The following is a 14594-nucleotide window of genomic DNA, read 5'->3' as shown; positions in this document are numbered from 1 at the left end:
GAGGCGCGGCTCTCCCCAAGAGGAGAGGAGAGCCGGGGATCCGACTTCTCAGATGTGGTCACGTGACAACCCGTGACCAATTCTGGGATTTGGGCGGCGAAGGTTACAATAACCAATGGAGGGCCCTACCTTCATCTTGTCAGGTTGGATGGCCGAGTGGTTAAGGCGCCAGTTTAAGGCACTGGTGGGAAACCGCGTGGGTTCGAGTCCCACTCCAATCATACATTATTTTTCTCGATCGGCATGGTCCGGGCTTCTGTCGCCGCGCGCAAAGTTGGTAACCGCCGCCGCGGCCGTGCGTGGTGGTACACACCCCGGAGGAGGAGTAGGCACAGAAGAAAAGGACCCCACCAAAAAAAAAAAAGGCATGGCGCGCAGAGCGCCCGCCCATCCAAAGAGGCCGACACATCCCTCACATGTTGCCCGACTGCCGTTCGCTCGTTCGCTCGCTCCTCGGTCTCTTTCGTGCGCAGAGGCAAGGAGACGGGCGGCGTAAAGTGCGCGACGTAGGATAGGGCGCGCGCGGGGGGGGGAGGGGGGGGGGAGAGAAAGGAAACAAGGCTGGGGAGGGAATGCTTTTGGGACCGGGTGTATTTTGAGTGCCCCTCTCTGTCGGCCCCCGTCTCTCTCGCTCGCTCGAGGGAACACGCGAAGGCCCCTCCCCGGGAGGGAGGGCGCGCGGCACCGAGATGCACAGAGGCAAGAGAGAGAGAGAGAGAGGGAGAAAGAGAGATAGGTGGATCGACCCGCGAGAGGACATGCGCACAAGCGCGAGCCACTCCCCGATGTGTCAGCCCCCGCGCGGCCAGCCAGCCACGCGCGCGGACCGCGGCGCGGCAGGAGGAGCGGGGCACAGAGAAGGGGGCGCGCGCACTTGTGGCAGTGACCCATGATGTGGGCGATGCAGGTGGGCATGCAGAGCACACACGGGAGAAGGAGGAACAGGGTGTATCCACAGGGGGGACGAGACGCTTAGTTGCGCTTCTCGTACAGCCAGGCATCCTCGGACTTCTCGTAGGTGGCAACACCCTCGGGGAACCAGAGGGCAATCTCGGCCTCGGCGTTCTCGACGGTGTCGGAGCCGTGGCAGATGTTCATGCCGACCTCAATGCAGAAGTCGCCACGGATGGTGCCGGGGGCAGAGTCGGCGGGGTTGGTGGCGCCGAGCATCTTGCGGCCGGTGGTGACAGCACCCTTGCCGACCCAGACCATACCGACGACGGGGCCGGAGGTCATGTACTTGATGAGGCCGGGGAAGAAGGGCTTCTCCTGCGGGTTCCACCGGAGGGCGGCAAGGGCGGCAGGGGCGGCAGGGAAGCCGGGGGGGGGGGGGAGGGGGGGAGCAGGCGAGGGAGAACAAGCGAAGGTGAGAAACCGGCCGGTGAGTGGCGAGCCCCGACGAGGCGGCGGGGACAGGGTGCAATGGCCAGGCAACGAGCGCGGCCAGGCAAGGCGCGCCGCGAGGGACACGTACAGCGAGGTCCTTGTAGTGCTGCTTCAGGTGCTCCTCAGTGGGGGTCATGAGGCGGAGAGCGGCAAGCTTGAAGCCCTTCTGCTCGAAGCGCTTGACAATCTCGCCAACGAGACCGCGCTGGACGCCATCAGGCTGTTGGCCACGGCACACACGTCAGGGGCGGGGACAAAATGTGCGCGAGGGCGGGCGGACATGGGGGTCAGGACCAGTGCATGAAGCTGAAGAAGAGGACAGCCATAAGGAGGAAGGGGGCGAGAGAGAGGGGGTGACCAGCCGGGAGGGCGCATGCGCGTACCTTGACCATAATGTAAGTACGCTCCATGGTGATGTTTGGGGGGAAGAGTGTTGTTTTTACCAAAAATTAACGAGAATTAAAAAGTGGTAGGAAGACCGGCTTGGAGGCCACGAGCCGGGCGGCCCCCACTTATACGGCACGTCCCCCTGCCGGCCGACCGCCCGGCCGCCGGCCGTCGGAACACCGCACCGCGGGCCAGGCCACGCACACACGCACACCCACAGGCACACGCGCTCGGGGGGGCAATGCGCGCCAACATCCCCGGTGCCACTTCCCTCGTGGCACCAGCCCCGGCTGATCGCCCACCCCCCGACAGCGGCCCAACAACCGACCAGGGACGAGCGGGGGACGGGGAACCCGACACAGGCCCCCCCCCGCCCCCCCCCCCCTGCCGTCTCGAGGGGTCTAGGGCCCGGGGACGCTAGATCCCCTCGCGGTGGCACCCCCCCCCCCTCTCCCCGCCCCGCTCCTGCCCGTACGCTTGGGTGTGGGTGCGGGCCGACCGGAGTCGCGCGTCTTTGGATCTTTTTCTGCATTTTTATTTGTCCCCCCCCCCCTCGGGGCGACCCGATCTTCACCACCCCTGTCCTTCTCTGCCTCCCACTGCGGCCGGCTGGCCGGCAGGCCAGCGGAGAACAGACGCGAGGAGGAGCGAGAACAATGGAGAGGCGTCGACACTGGGGCTTCATCAAGGAACGACATTCTCACAATGACAGTTCTCGTTCCCACGATCAAGCACTCCGTATGCTGAATCACAAGAACGGCACCAGCTCGCCCAGCTCGTTCTGTGATGCCGTTCCCGCAAGCACGCGCTCCTCTCGGGCCGAGGCGCGCGCGCGCCCCACTGCGCGCCGGTGGCCAGCGGCCCCGGGCACCGGGGGGGGCCAGCCGGAGGAATGCGCGCTCTCCCACCACAGTTAGTCTCTATCTCGGGCAGCCGGGCTTGCCGGTAGCCGGAGGCCGGAACTGGGCGCCCCGTCCGTGTGTCCCGCCCGCCGCGTCCGTCGCCCGGGGGCGGGGCCGATCGAGGCCGCCGGGCCGGGCGGTCCCCCGAGGCCGTCGCCGCGATCGGTCCCCCCCCCCCTGTATGCCCACAGATAGGCCCCCGGCAAAGGACCGCAGGGCGGCTCCGTGCCGCGCAGGCCGCCCCTCCACACCGAGATCGTGCCCGGCGCCTGGGGCCCTCTTTTCGGCCGGGGCTCCGTCGGGGTCCCTCACGGTCGAAAGTGTGCTAACTAGCGCCCCCACCTATCCCCCCCCCTCCCTCCCTCCCTCTCTCGCTCGAGCCCCGGCGCTTTTTGCCTTGCCTCTCGTTTGCCCCTCACTTGCCTCCCCGGGCTTTGGTCTCTCTCCCCCCCCCCTCCCCCCTGCACGGGCGCGGAGTCCACCTTCCGCCACGCGCCCATAGCGTCGGCCGTCAGCGCCCTTGTCGCCTTTGGTATCATTGTCAGATCGCACGCGCGTGAGGGCCCACTTCGCCGTTCACTATGGCCCTTTTTGCCGGGCTGCGTTTCCTCAAGAAGATCACCTACCTAGGGCCGGAATTCGAGGTCAACTTCGACCCCGATCAGTTCAAGCCTCAACTGGTGCGCCTGGGCCATTTCCCGGGATGGGGGAGGGGGGCGGGAAGCCCCGGCGAGCGAACGGTGCCAGGCGGGCGAGGAGGAGGCACAGGAGCAAGGGGAGGCACAGATGCACCGACGGCCTAGATCTCCGCCAGTCCCTTCGATTCCGCTCCAGCCTCTTCCACGAGGCCCCGGGCCTGATGGTGCTCGTGTCACGCACCCCCTCCAGCCCGGTCCCTCCCCCCCCCCAACTTACATAGTCGCTGACACACACGCACACGCGGACTCTCTCGGGCTGCTTTTTTTTTCCCCTGTCGCGACTGCCCGCCCGCCCCGCCAGGTCAATCGCCACGGCATCTCCTCCGATGCGACGCACCTGGCCCATTGCCCTGCCCTGGGCATTGTCGCCGTCGGGGCCCGCAGTGGTGTTGTTAACTTGTGCGCTGTCGGCCGATCACCCGGAATGCCTGCCCGCGCGCCTCGGCCACTGACCCATCCACACCGGGCACAGCTACGGGGCGGAGGGCCTACAAATCACGGCCGCCCACCTCCACCAGACGCCTGTGCGCTTCATGGCATTCCTGCGCACCAACCAGGTATGATTGAATGGCGCCCGGCGGCCCGGGCCTTCGCGCGCTGCCCCCCATCCCTGCCACCCGCACCGGGGGGGATCTGACACGCACCTTTCGGTACTCGACATCGCGGCCGTGCCCGAAGGGACACACGCTGCTGTCCATCGACCGGACCAACGTCCTGTGCCTCTGGTCGCTGGAGGAAAATGCCCTGATTCACCAGTCCGTGTGGGACGAGTCGTACGTGCCCCCCACTGGGCCGCATGCTGCGCCGTCGCCCTTCCTCCTTCCCTCCTTTCGAAAGCTCACCGGGCGCCTGCGCATTTGCCCTCTGCCTTGCCTGTTCCGCCCGCCAGCTGGACTTGCGCCACGGTGTCCGCCTGCTCCAAGCGCCTGTTTGTTGCCCTGACCCGGGGCCAGGTTGTGTGCTACGACTTCAAGTCCGGCATGCCCACACTCCTCCCGGTGGTGGCCGACCCGCCCCAAGTCAAGTGCGCCCTCTCCTCCCGCCCCATCCCCCGCCCCCGCCCCCGCACACAGACTGACCCATGTGTCGCGTGGCGGGCCAGGTTCTTTCCCGTCGGGGTGATGGCCGCCGACCCGCGCGACAAGAAGCAGGTCCTGGTGTCCTTCGCCGGCGGTCGCATCTACACCTATGTCCTGGGCCGCGCGGCGCTGGAACACTCCTTCAACGCGGAGCTCATCGAAAGTGTACCTCACGCTTGATGCACCCCTGCCCATGCCCCTCGGGCCATCCCTCCCCTGGACATCTCCCGGATTCGGGACCAGTGCCCACGCTGACTCCGCTGCCCCCCCCCCCCCCCCCGGCCTCGCCCCTGCCGCCGATGGCGCTGCCCGAGCAGTGGCCGCGGCTGCGGGCGACGCGCACCCCGTGCGCGCTCTCAACTGGTGCCGGTCTGGCGGGCCTCTCGGGTGCGTTGGCCATTAGCGGGGTGGGTGGAGGGAGGAAAAAAAGAAGAATCAAACACGCAGATGCCCCTTCGCATGGGGAGCCCCCCTCGCCTCGCGGCCCCGCTGACGGCCCGAGCCAGCTCCAAGAACCCCTCGCCGGTGTATGTGCTCGGCGGAATGGCCCTCTTTGAGCCGTACGGCGTGGTCATGGTCCAGCTGGCCGAGGCCCTGCCCCTGTCCCCCTCGGCCGGCAAGCAGCAGGACACGCCCGCGAGCGTGGCGATCTCCATCCCCCGGCGGCGGACCCTGCTGCTGCCCCTGCCGGACCAGCTGTCCCTGCATCCGACCGGGTCCCCGCGCCTGCCGGGCGATGGAGGCGCCAGTGCCGCGCCGGTCGGGAGCCCGGTTTCTCCGACGGCCCCCGGCCCGACCACGCCCTTTTCCAACGCCCGGACCATGATGGTGATGTATGGCACGCCGCATCGGGATGTGGCCGAGCAGCCCACCTCCTTGGTGGTTTTGGCCCCCGGCCATGGGGGCCTCCTGCTGGCGGCCATCCCGGAGCCGGGGCAGAAGCCTTCGCCGGATGACCCGGTCGCGCTGCCCCCGGGCCTGGGCACGAGCTCGGCCCCGGGCCCGCGGGCCGCCGATGCCCCCGCCACCCCGGGCAAAAAGACCCCCGGCCAGAAGCTCGGGCTGGATCGGCTTTTCAGCCCGGGGCGCGCCGCACGGCCGGCCGATGCCCCGGCCCCCGAAGCCGGGGCCCCGGTCGCCACCGCGCCCAGCCCCTGCCAGTCACAGCCGCCGGCCCCGCCGGCCCATTTGACAACCGGACATGTGCGGGCCCTGCTGCCACAGCCGATCGGCGCGCCGGGCTTCACGCAGCCCCCCTGCACGGCCCTGGCCCCGGCCATGTGCACCTGGAGCCGGCCGGTGGCTCGAGAGTTGGAGACTTGGGCCGCGGCCCTGGGCCTGGCCGACCCGGGGTCCACCTCGGCCGCCACCACGGCCGAGGCGGTGCGCCGGTGGCGGGTCCCCGGCGGCAGTGCCACCTCCCCCCAGGCACATGTCCACCCCGGCGGCGAGGCGTCCGGCCCGCCGCAGCCGCCAGCATCGGAGCCGCCATCCGAGAAGAAAAAGCGCCCCGGCTTCGCCGGCCTCCGGGTCAAGACGTCGAAGACCGAGCGCACGGCGCCCGACACCGCCCCGACGCCCGCCGCCGGCACGACATCCGTCGGGTCGGCGGCCTTGCAATCCCTGCGCGGGGCGCTGGCGCACTTTTCCGGCCCCGACACGCCGCTCTTTGGCGGGACGCGCACCTTCACTCCGGGCGAATTCTCCAAGGCCACCTTCCTGTGCACCGGGTACGAACATGGGCATGCTGCCAGCCGCTCGCCCCGCCCCTGCCCCTGGGCCAGGCAATGTCAGCTGCCGCATGGCACAGGTCATGCCGCCAATATGTGGAACTAATCGGGCTGCCCGCGCGCGCACCCTCCACACACACACACACACACACACACACACATTAGGCACGAGGAGGGAATCGTCCGCGTGTGGGAGGAGGCCCCCAGCTTCCTGCGCCATGTGGCCACCATCCCCCTGCGGCTGGTCATGCACCTCCTACCGGCCGGGGTGGCCTCCTGGGGCGCGTCCAGCGCGGCGGTCAGTGCCGTGGCCATGTGCACCTGGTCCGAGGATCCGGCCTTCCCCACGGCCGGCGCCTCGCACCAGTATGTGGCAGCCGCCACGCGGGCAGGGCAGATCTTCCTGTTCGAGGTGGGATCCCCCGATCCGGGCCCGGGGCTGGGCCTGACCCTTGGGCATCAGTGCGCCTTCCGCCTAGCGTTTGTCGCCTGCCCGGCGCCCGGCGGCCGGGGCTACTCGTTCGCCCGCCAGTTGGACAATGAAACGTGCGTCGATCCGTCCCCCCTCCCCTCCCCCGCCCGCCCCCTGGTCCATCCTGCGTGCCGAGACGCGCACGCCCCCACTTGGCGTGCAGGCGGCCGCGCGGACCAAACAAAAACCCCTTGCGCTGGCCGGATGCCGCGCTGACACACGCCCGGCCCGCGCCTCCTTCCCCCCCCCCCTTTCAGGGTCTTCTTCGGTGGCCGGGATGGCCACTGCACGATCCTTCGCTTGCGCGACATGACCAGCCGAACAGTGGACCTTTTCGCGGCTCCGGCTCCGGCCCCGGCCGGAGGGTCGACCGGCGCGGCAGACGCAGCCCCCCCGGCGCGGCCGGTCGCCCCGCGCCGCCTCAACGAGGTGACCACAGTCGAATCGCTCACCTTCGGACAGGAGCCCACCGGTACGACATCACCCGCCGCATGCCCCACTCCCGGGCATGGTGAGACCTGCCGCCCCACTGGCCGCGTGCCATGGCACCATCCCATGCACACTGACCGGACCGGCCCGGCCACACCATCTGCCCGGCCACAGGCCCGGCCTCGGGGAAGATCGCCTTCATCGGCTTGGCGGATGGCACGCTCGTGGCCGTGGACATTGATGCGGCTCAAGTTGTGCCGCACATCGCCCGTACGGCCAAGAAGCCCAGCCGGACACTGGCCATCGCAGGGTTCGACGCCGCCTGGACATGGCGCTCGGACTCGGCCCCGCCGCCGGCCAGCCCCCCTGGCGGCCATGCGGGCACCGCCGCCGCCGCCGCCGCCGCCGCCGCCGCCGCCGCCGCCACCACCACCACCCCGGGCGTGGGTTCCCCATCATCGGCAGCGCCCTTCCCCTTCGACTTGACCAACCGTGCGACAGTGCCCTGCCTCTTGCCCAGCGTGCCCCGTGCGACTGCACATGCATGCAGAAAAAGTACTCACCCTCCGACCGACCCAGCCCGAGCCAATCCACGAGGCACCTACCCGCTGGTGGTGCTGTCTGCGTCGCACTGGCGCGTGTACTCCATGCCCACGTGCGCCTATCTGAACAAGCACTCGCCCGATACGCGCATCTGTGCGGCGGCCTTCCGCCAATTGGGCGGCCAGTGCTTTGTCGTGGCCCTGGCGGCCTGCCTGCGCGAGGAGCAAGTCCCCGGCTCCGGGGCCGGAGCCCCGGCATGCCAGTGCCTGGTGGACCATGATGCCGCGCAGGGCCAGCTGGCAGCGATTGCCCGAGCACAGGGGAACCACTCCCGGTCGGCCCCGACGCCGGCCGGGCCCCGCATGCAGGCCCTCACCACGGCCCCGCATGGCGCCCTTGTTGTCTACAGTCTGCCCACCTTCAAGATTGCCTGCCACCAACTGCTGCCCTTCTCGGTACTGTGCGTGCTGGCTGCTGCATCACACCGTGGCCAATGAGCCGGCAGGCCAGCCCGGATCGATGGCTATGGGCCCATATTCACGGGAAAGGGGCAGAGGGGAGGGAAGGGGGAGGATGCAAGTGACGACCGGGCGGCCTTCGGCAACTGACACACGCGGCCATTGGCCGGCACATGCCCTGCCCCGATGTGCACCGCGAAATGTGCCCAGCGAGGCGCGCATCTGCACGCCGCCCATCGGAGATGATGACCTGCTGATCTTGACCGCCCCGGGCGGGGAGCTCATTCGCCTGTCGCTGTTCGGCGGATCCGGCGACCCGGCGGTCGACCTGGCCCCGGGGAGCGGGTTTTGCTTTGAGCCCGGCGGCCAGGCGGCGGCCATCCCGCCGGCCCTCAGCCGGAAGTCCCTCGTCACGCCACGCATGGCCGGGCAATCTTTCGAAGTGCGTCCCGGGGTGGCAACCTCGGCCGGGCAGTGGGCCGCCGACCGGCGCCTGGTGGCCGGGGTGACGGCGCGCTTCCGCGGCATGGCCCGCATGGCGGCCACCTCGGCCGAAGCCGTGGCCGACGGCTTGCGCGGGGCCGGCACCGCCGTCGGCGACACCATCAGCCAGGGAACCAGCCGATCGGGGGCCATGTCGCGATCCTCCTCCCAGGGCCGGCTGTCGGACTACTTCGACAGCGATGACGATGACGATGACGATGACGATGACGACGATGGCCGGGCGCCCGGGCAGGCAGGGGCGAATGGTGGCGCCGCCGGGGCCGAGCCTGGCACGGCGGCGGGGTCGGCCGGCGGCAAGGGCGGCTGGCGTCGGAAGATTGGCCTCCGGTCGCCGGGGAGTGGAAAGAAGCACACGAGTGACGCCCAGTCGGAGGGCGGCCGCTCCGAGGGCAGTCGCCACTCCCTGTCATGAAAGGGGCGCTCTGCCGCGCCGGGCCGAGGTGGCGGGGCCGGCAGCGCTCGCCCGCTCTCCAGGAAGGACCTTAGTCAAGGCGTCTTTCCTCGCGCCCCGCTCCCCTCAATCTAGGAGCCGCCGGAAGAAAAAATAGACAAACAAAGGACAAGCAAAGAGCACATCACCGCGCGCGCGCGAGAGAGAGAGAGAGAGAGAGAGAGAGAGAGAGAGACAGAGGGAGAGAGAGAGAGAGAGAGGACATATGTGCATTTCTTCGGAGGGACCCGCGCGCGCGCGCAATACAACAGGGAGGAGAAAGAGAAAGGCAACCGGGGCCCTGAATGCGCGCACAGCGAGGAGGGGGGGGAGAGGGGGAGGAAGGCACAAGTGCAGGGATTGCACAGGTTGCCCCCCCGCCCGCCCCCCGACAGCTCCCCGCCCAGCCCCCTCTCTCGCTCGGTCCCGCCCCCCGTCCCCCATCGCGGCACACCACACACACACACACACACAACGAGAGACGCGCAGTGGGGATGTGGTGATTGGCGGCGCTTCACACGCATAGGCACGCACTAGACGCGGCTACACATGGGAGACATGGGAAGGGAAAGAGAGAGAGAGAGAGAGAGGAGGGCGCAGGCATGCACACGCGCACGCACGCATGGACAACACACCACGCGCTTAGATGGTGATACCGGCCTCCTGGTGGACAACCATGATGCGGCGGATGGCCAGGACGTAGGCGGCGTCACGCAGAGAGCAGCCAAGCTCGTTGGAGACGTTGATGATGTCGTTGATGGAGGTGACCATGGTCTCCTCGAGGCCGGAGTAGACGATGTCCAGCTCGGAGGGGCCGTCGAAGACCTTGGAGGACTCGATCGGGTTGATGCCGGCGGTGTTGGTGATCAGGTCGACCAGGTCGCGCTTGGAGCGCTCCTCCCACTTGCGGGTGAGGCGGCCGAAGCGGACGTGGCTCAGGTTCTTGAGCCACTCGAAGTAGGAGACGGTGACACCACCGGCGTTGAGCATGATGTCGGGGATGACGACGATGCCCTTCTTGGCGAAGATCTCATCGGCGGCCGGGGTGGTCGGGCCGTTGGCGGCCTCGGCGATGAAGCGGCACTTGATGTTGGCGGCGTTGTGCATGTTTAGCTGGCACTCCAGGGCGGCGGGGACCAGGAAGTCGCACTCGACCTCGAGACCCTCCTTGGGGTTGGAGGCGAAGCTCTTGGTGGCGCCGGGGAAGCCCTCGAGGGTGCCCTTCTGGCTCATGTACTGCTTGAGGGCCTCGACATCGAGGCCGTTCTCGTTGTAGACGGCGGAGTTGTACTCGACGACGGACACGCACTTGGCGCCGGCCTGGGTGAAGAACTTGGCGGCGCTGAAGCCGACGTTGCCGAGACCCTGAACGGCGAAGGTCAGGTCCTTGAGGCCGGGGCGGGTGAGGCCAACCTTCTCCAGCATCTGGGGGTTGTTGAGGAACTCCACGACACCGTAGAAGACACCGAGACCGGTGGCCTCAGCGCGGCCGCAGATACCACCCTGGGAGAGGGGCTTGCCGGTGACGACACCGAGGGAGTTGATGTCGTTGTTGCCGAAGAGCATCTGGTAGGTGTCCTTGATCCAGCCCATCTCGCGCTGGCCGGTACCCATGTCCGGGGCCGGGACATCAATGCCGGGGCCGATGAAGCCCTTCTTGGCCAGCTCCATGGTGAAGCGACGAGTGATGCGCTCGAGCTCGGCGACGGAGTACTTCTTCGGGTCGATGCGGACACCACCCTTGGCACCGCCGAAGGGGATGGCGGCGACGGCGCACTTGTAGGTCATCAGACCGGCCAGGGCCTCGACCTCCTGGAGGTTGACCTCATCGGCGTAGCGGATACCACCCTTGCAGGGGACGCGGTGGTGGGAGTGCTGGGCGCGGTAGCCGTGGATGGACTCGATGGTGCCATCATCGCGGCGGATGGGGAAGGAGAAGCGGATGACGCTGTTGCACTGCTTGACAACATCGAGCAGGTCGTCAGAGTACTTGGTCAGGGCGGCGGCGCGGTCGAAGTTCAGCTTGACCATCTCCAGGAAGCGGGGCTCGCCCTCCGGCTGGGGGGAGCTGGCCGCGGCCGAGGACATCAGGCGCGAGGCGATGAAGGCCGCGCGCGGGGCGACGGACGGGGCAGTGGTCTTGGCGACAAGGGAGAACATCTTGAAGGGTGGGGAGGAACGAGCCTGTTGCGAGGACTACCTGCGCAGCATATGCGTGCCCGAGCGGCAGGGCGGCGGGGGCGGGGGGGGGGGGGAGTTGTGGGGGGCGTGTATATGAGGGGGGGGGCGGGGGCCAGGGCCGGGCGAGGTGCAACACGCGGAGAGGGAGGAACGGGGGGGAGGGGGACGGGAGGAAGTCGTACTACAACAACAATACAGGGTCGCTGCCGGGACCGGCGCAGCCAGTTCCCGGTGACGGGGGGCCTCTTGACTGCCGGGGGCAGGAGAGGGCGAAGCCCGGGCGCCCGGGCGCCCGGCGCCGGTGCCGGTGCCGGGGGAGGGGGGTGCCTGGGCAGCGCCGCCGGGGCCGGTGCTCTAGTTGCCCCCCTCGCCCGGCCACCGGGGCGCCAGCACCGGGCGGGGCCGGGATACCGGCGCCCCGAGACTAGCGTGCGCTGCGCGACACCTTGCCGCGCGAGGGCACACGACCCGGAGCCCCGACTGGGCTGGGCACCCCCCCCCCCGCACCCCGCCTCGGGCAGGCGAGGTTGGAGGTGTCGCGAGAGCGCGCCGGCCGCCAGCCCGGCCAGGGCAGATGACTCAGGGGGCTGGTGTCCCCGGGCCGGCCGCCTGGACCCCACACACCCCGGGCGGACGGGCGGCCGGGGGGGGTGCCAGGAGTCATTGTCCGGGGGCGCCTGCCCGGTGGCCGCGAAAATGGGGTCTCTACCCCCACAGGCACGATCATGCCGGGAGGGCACTTGGGTGTGGGGGAAACGCGAGGCATAGGCGTGTTGCCCACAGAGCCGGGGGCCACCTGGGCCGGGGGAGAGCTAACTCGCGCCCCCGCCCCCCCCCCCTCCCGGCCCCCTCTCCCCCAAACCGGCGCGCGGTCTCGCTTGCGCGCCGGCCCGGGCGAAGGAACCGGGGGGCGGGCGGGCGGGCGGGCGGGCGGGCGGGGGGGGGAGGGCCGCCCGGCGGCGCACCGGCATACAACTTCAGAACTGGTTGGGAACACTTGGCCGGCGGGGCTGGCATGTTCGCCCATGCACACACACGCAGCCCGGCGGCGTGTCCTGCCCTGCCCTGGCTCCGGGTCCCCTCCATCCGGCTCCGCCCTTGGGCACGTATGCACGAGGAGGAAACGGCCGCAGATAGAGGGGAGGATGTGGCCACGAGACCGCCGCCGGGGCAGGAGGGCCCCTCTCCAGCTGGGACATCCGTCCTCTCGCCCGCCCTCCCACCCCCGGGGGGGACCGGGGGGGGGGGGGGGGGGTACAAGTTCAAAATGGAATACAGAGGAGCGCGCGCCGGTGCAAAGAAACGGCCCGGACGCCATCTGCGAAGGGGGACCGACGACAGGGCCCGGCTGGGGGAGCGGGGTGGGGGGGGGGTGGAGCGCCTGAGGGTTTTTCCCCGGACGCGCGCGCCAGAGGAAAACGTGTTGCACCCCAGGGTGCGATGCCTAGCCACTCTGGCGCTAGACGACGAGGCCCGGAACCCACGGCGGAGGAGGGGGGGGGGGAACCGGCAAGGCCGTGGCTGGCCGGCCAGCCGGCCGAACACACCAGGAAGCCCACAGCCACCTGAGCCAGCCTTATCGAGGGAAAAAGTATTCCCCCAACATATATGTGATGGACATGGCCGGGCTGCGTGATGCAGTCAACCACACGAGCGGAGGACGCCACCGAAGGTCCTCCGCCCGAGGCGAGGGGGCAATATTTTCCGAGGCGGCTCAAGGGTCGAGGTCTGCCCCCCCCCCCCTCCCCACCCCTGCCCACCCCCACCGCGAAAGGCCTTCGGGTGCGTGTGTGCTCTTTTTTCTCCCGGAGGGGACACACACACGCCCACCTGGAGGTGGCCGGGTGGGCCGCTGGCCATGGCCCCATTTTCCCGGCGCCCCTGCCCCTCGTCCCTTCCGTGCCCGCCCGGAGAACCAGCCGTGGGGATACCGTTGTCGAGTGGGGCTCGCTTGATGGTGTGCCAACTGCCGCACCGCGCGTCGGCCGGCACCATTGCATAGCCCTGCTTTCAGAGACCTACACCCGGCCTGCTTGGATCCTCTTTTTTTTTCCGCCGCTCCCCCCCCTCCCGGCACGCCGCTCAGGATGCTGTGGCACAAAGGCCCAGGCGGCGGGAATAGCGACGGCAAGGGCTTTACCCCCGTCCCCGCCCCGGCCCGCCCGGCTGGGACGCCCCAACCGCGTGCAACAGGCCGGTCAGGCGGCCAGCCGCGCGAGCCCCGACTTCAGAGACGCATGTCACATGTGCAAACAGCATTCCGTAATCCACGTGTTTAATGTATACAATCACACCAAAGACCTCTCTGGTCTTAGAGAGTCCCGATGCTGCCCCCTGGAGACCGGGGATTTCCAGATCCCGGAGGGACGAGGTCTCCGCCCGGCGGCGGCACGGGCACCGGGGCGGGGTGCCGGGGGCCGGGGGCCGCCTCCCTGTGCCCCGGTGCCTGTTTCTCGGCCGCCGATCCGTGTCCCTCCCCCCTCTGCGCGACTTGCTCCTGGCGATGGGTCGGCCCCTCCTGCCCTACTGGCCGGGTTCCGCGCGGGGGAGTGGCTTCTACAATTCAGGGGCGTGGGAACCCTCCCTGGAGGTGGGCATATCCCCTCCCCTGGTATTGGGCTGGGCTCGGCGGCCGCGGGCGCGTGCCTGCCCGATGCGAGAGGCAGCCGGGCCCTTTGTCTCGGCCTTTTCCCGACCAGCCGTGTGTGCCTCCCTCTCTCGCTCTCTCTCGCTCTCTCGCTCTCTCTCTCTTGAGCGCTCACTTGAGACATGGCCACGCTGATCGGCGGGGAACTCCCCGGATAGTCGGGGGAGGAGGTCGACGCTGGTAGATCGGGCGCCGCGAGCCCCCTGGTCGGTGAGGCATTCAGTCGAACGAACAGGGGGCGGAGCCGGGGGTTGGTCCGGACGACGTTTAGAGTCTTGGCAGCCGCTTCCGGCCCGGGTGTCTCAGTAGCACGGCCTGGCGCGTGTGCCCCCCCCCCCCCCCCCCCCGGCTCCCGGTGCGTCCCCGGAGCGTGCGGCAAGCACACACATGTCTTCGTCCTGCGCCGCCTCTGGCGAGACACGGCGAAAGTGCCTTCTCCGATGGCTGCTGATGCATTTGGGGTGTATTGGTCTTAAAGAGGGGGGGGGGGAGCCTGCGCGGTGCATCTCTCTTTTTGTTTCGGTCCCCGGGGGTGTCGTTTGGCATGCGGGCGCGCGCGTGGGGGCGGGCGCGCGGACATGCACGCACGATCTTACGTGGCATACATGTTCCCCTCTGCGGGATCCCCTTCTGGGGTCTGTGTCTGTGTCTTCCGACGCGAGTGGCATGCGTCATGTCCGCGCGGGGAGGTGCTGCCTCGCGCCCTATGGTGTGGGGGCTCGCCCAGGGAAGGCACCCTGATGCCACG

The 14594-nt window shown here is 69.2% G+C and overlaps 4 protein-coding genes and 1 non-coding gene across 5 annotated transcripts; 3 read left to right on the top strand and 2 right to left on the bottom strand.

Moving 5' to 3' along the window:
• Window positions 1-142: 142 nt before the first annotated feature.
• H696_03318 lies at window positions 143-221 on the top strand. Its single transcript has one exon. It is a non-coding gene; the product is annotated as a tRNA-Leu (tRNA).
• A 352-nt stretch (window positions 222-573) lies between these two features.
• On the bottom strand, window positions 574-1851 carry H696_03317 (nucleoside diphosphate kinase B). The gene is made up of 3 exons (XM_009497176.1): window positions 1770-1851; window positions 1475-1606; window positions 574-1269 (listed from the first exon to the last, which is right to left on the bottom strand). Exons 1-3 carry the CDS (start codon window positions 1794-1796, stop codon window positions 973-975), a joined length of 456 nt encoding a protein of 151 aa, XP_009495451.1. The 5' UTR covers window positions 1797-1851; the 3' UTR covers window positions 574-972.
• A 1405-nt stretch (window positions 1852-3256) lies between these two features.
• Window positions 3257-4632, top strand: H696_03316 (hypothetical protein; the record flags this gene model as incomplete). Its single annotated transcript, XM_009497175.1, has 7 exons — window positions 3257-3355; window positions 3490-3567; window positions 3675-3772; window positions 3846-3930; window positions 4052-4146; window positions 4263-4397; window positions 4476-4632. The coding sequence occupies 7 exons, from the start codon at window positions 3257-3259 to the stop codon at window positions 4630-4632; spliced, it is 747 nt and encodes a 248-aa protein (XP_009495450.1).
• Window positions 4633-4899: 267 nt separating this feature from the next.
• H696_03315 (hypothetical protein) lies at window positions 4900-9152 on the top strand (the record flags this gene model as incomplete). The annotated part of the gene is made up of 6 exons (XM_009497174.1): window positions 4900-6182; window positions 6348-6728; window positions 6912-7126; window positions 7258-7575; window positions 7663-8086; window positions 8295-9152. The coding sequence occupies 6 exons, from the start codon at window positions 4900-4902 to the stop codon at window positions 8998-9000; spliced, it is 3327 nt and encodes a 1108-aa protein (XP_009495449.1). The 3' UTR covers window positions 9001-9152.
• A 432-nt stretch (window positions 9153-9584) lies between these two features.
• On the bottom strand, window positions 9585-11491 carry H696_03314 (glutamate dehydrogenase (NADP+)). Its single transcript, XM_009497173.1, has 2 exons — window positions 11382-11491; window positions 9585-11218 (listed from the first exon to the last, which is right to left on the bottom strand). Exon 2 carries the CDS (start codon window positions 11176-11178, stop codon window positions 9661-9663), a length of 1518 nt encoding a protein of 505 aa, XP_009495448.1. The 5' UTR covers window positions 11179-11218; window positions 11382-11491; the 3' UTR covers window positions 9585-9660.
• Between the last annotated feature and the right edge of the window lie 3103 nt (window positions 11492-14594).

The sequence above is a fragment of the Fonticula alba genome (genome assembly GCF_000388065.1).
Source record: "Fonticula alba strain ATCC 38817 unplaced genomic scaffold supercont2.5, whole genome shotgun sequence".
Classification (NCBI taxonomy): domain Eukaryota; order Rotosphaerida; family Fonticulaceae; genus Fonticula; species Fonticula alba.
The sequence above is the reverse complement of the archived record's forward strand: the minus strand, read 5'-3'. Positions and strand labels throughout refer to the sequence as shown.

Coding starts and splice junctions, on each gene's coding strand:
- H696_03317 (XM_009497176.1), bottom strand. CDS start 1,796: ATGGAGCGTACTTACATTATGGTCAAG. Junction 1,607..1,769: donor GTACTTACATTATGGTCAAG/GTACGCGCATGC, acceptor CGTGGCCAACAG/CCTGATGGCGTCCAGCGCGG. Junction 1,270..1,474: donor AGCACTACAAGGACCTCGCT/GTACGTGTCCCT, acceptor TGGAACCCGCAG/GAGAAGCCCTTCTTCCCCGG.
- H696_03314 (XM_009497173.1), bottom strand. CDS start 11,178: ATGTTCTCCCTTGTCGCCAAGACCACTGCCCCGTCCGTCGCCCCGCGC.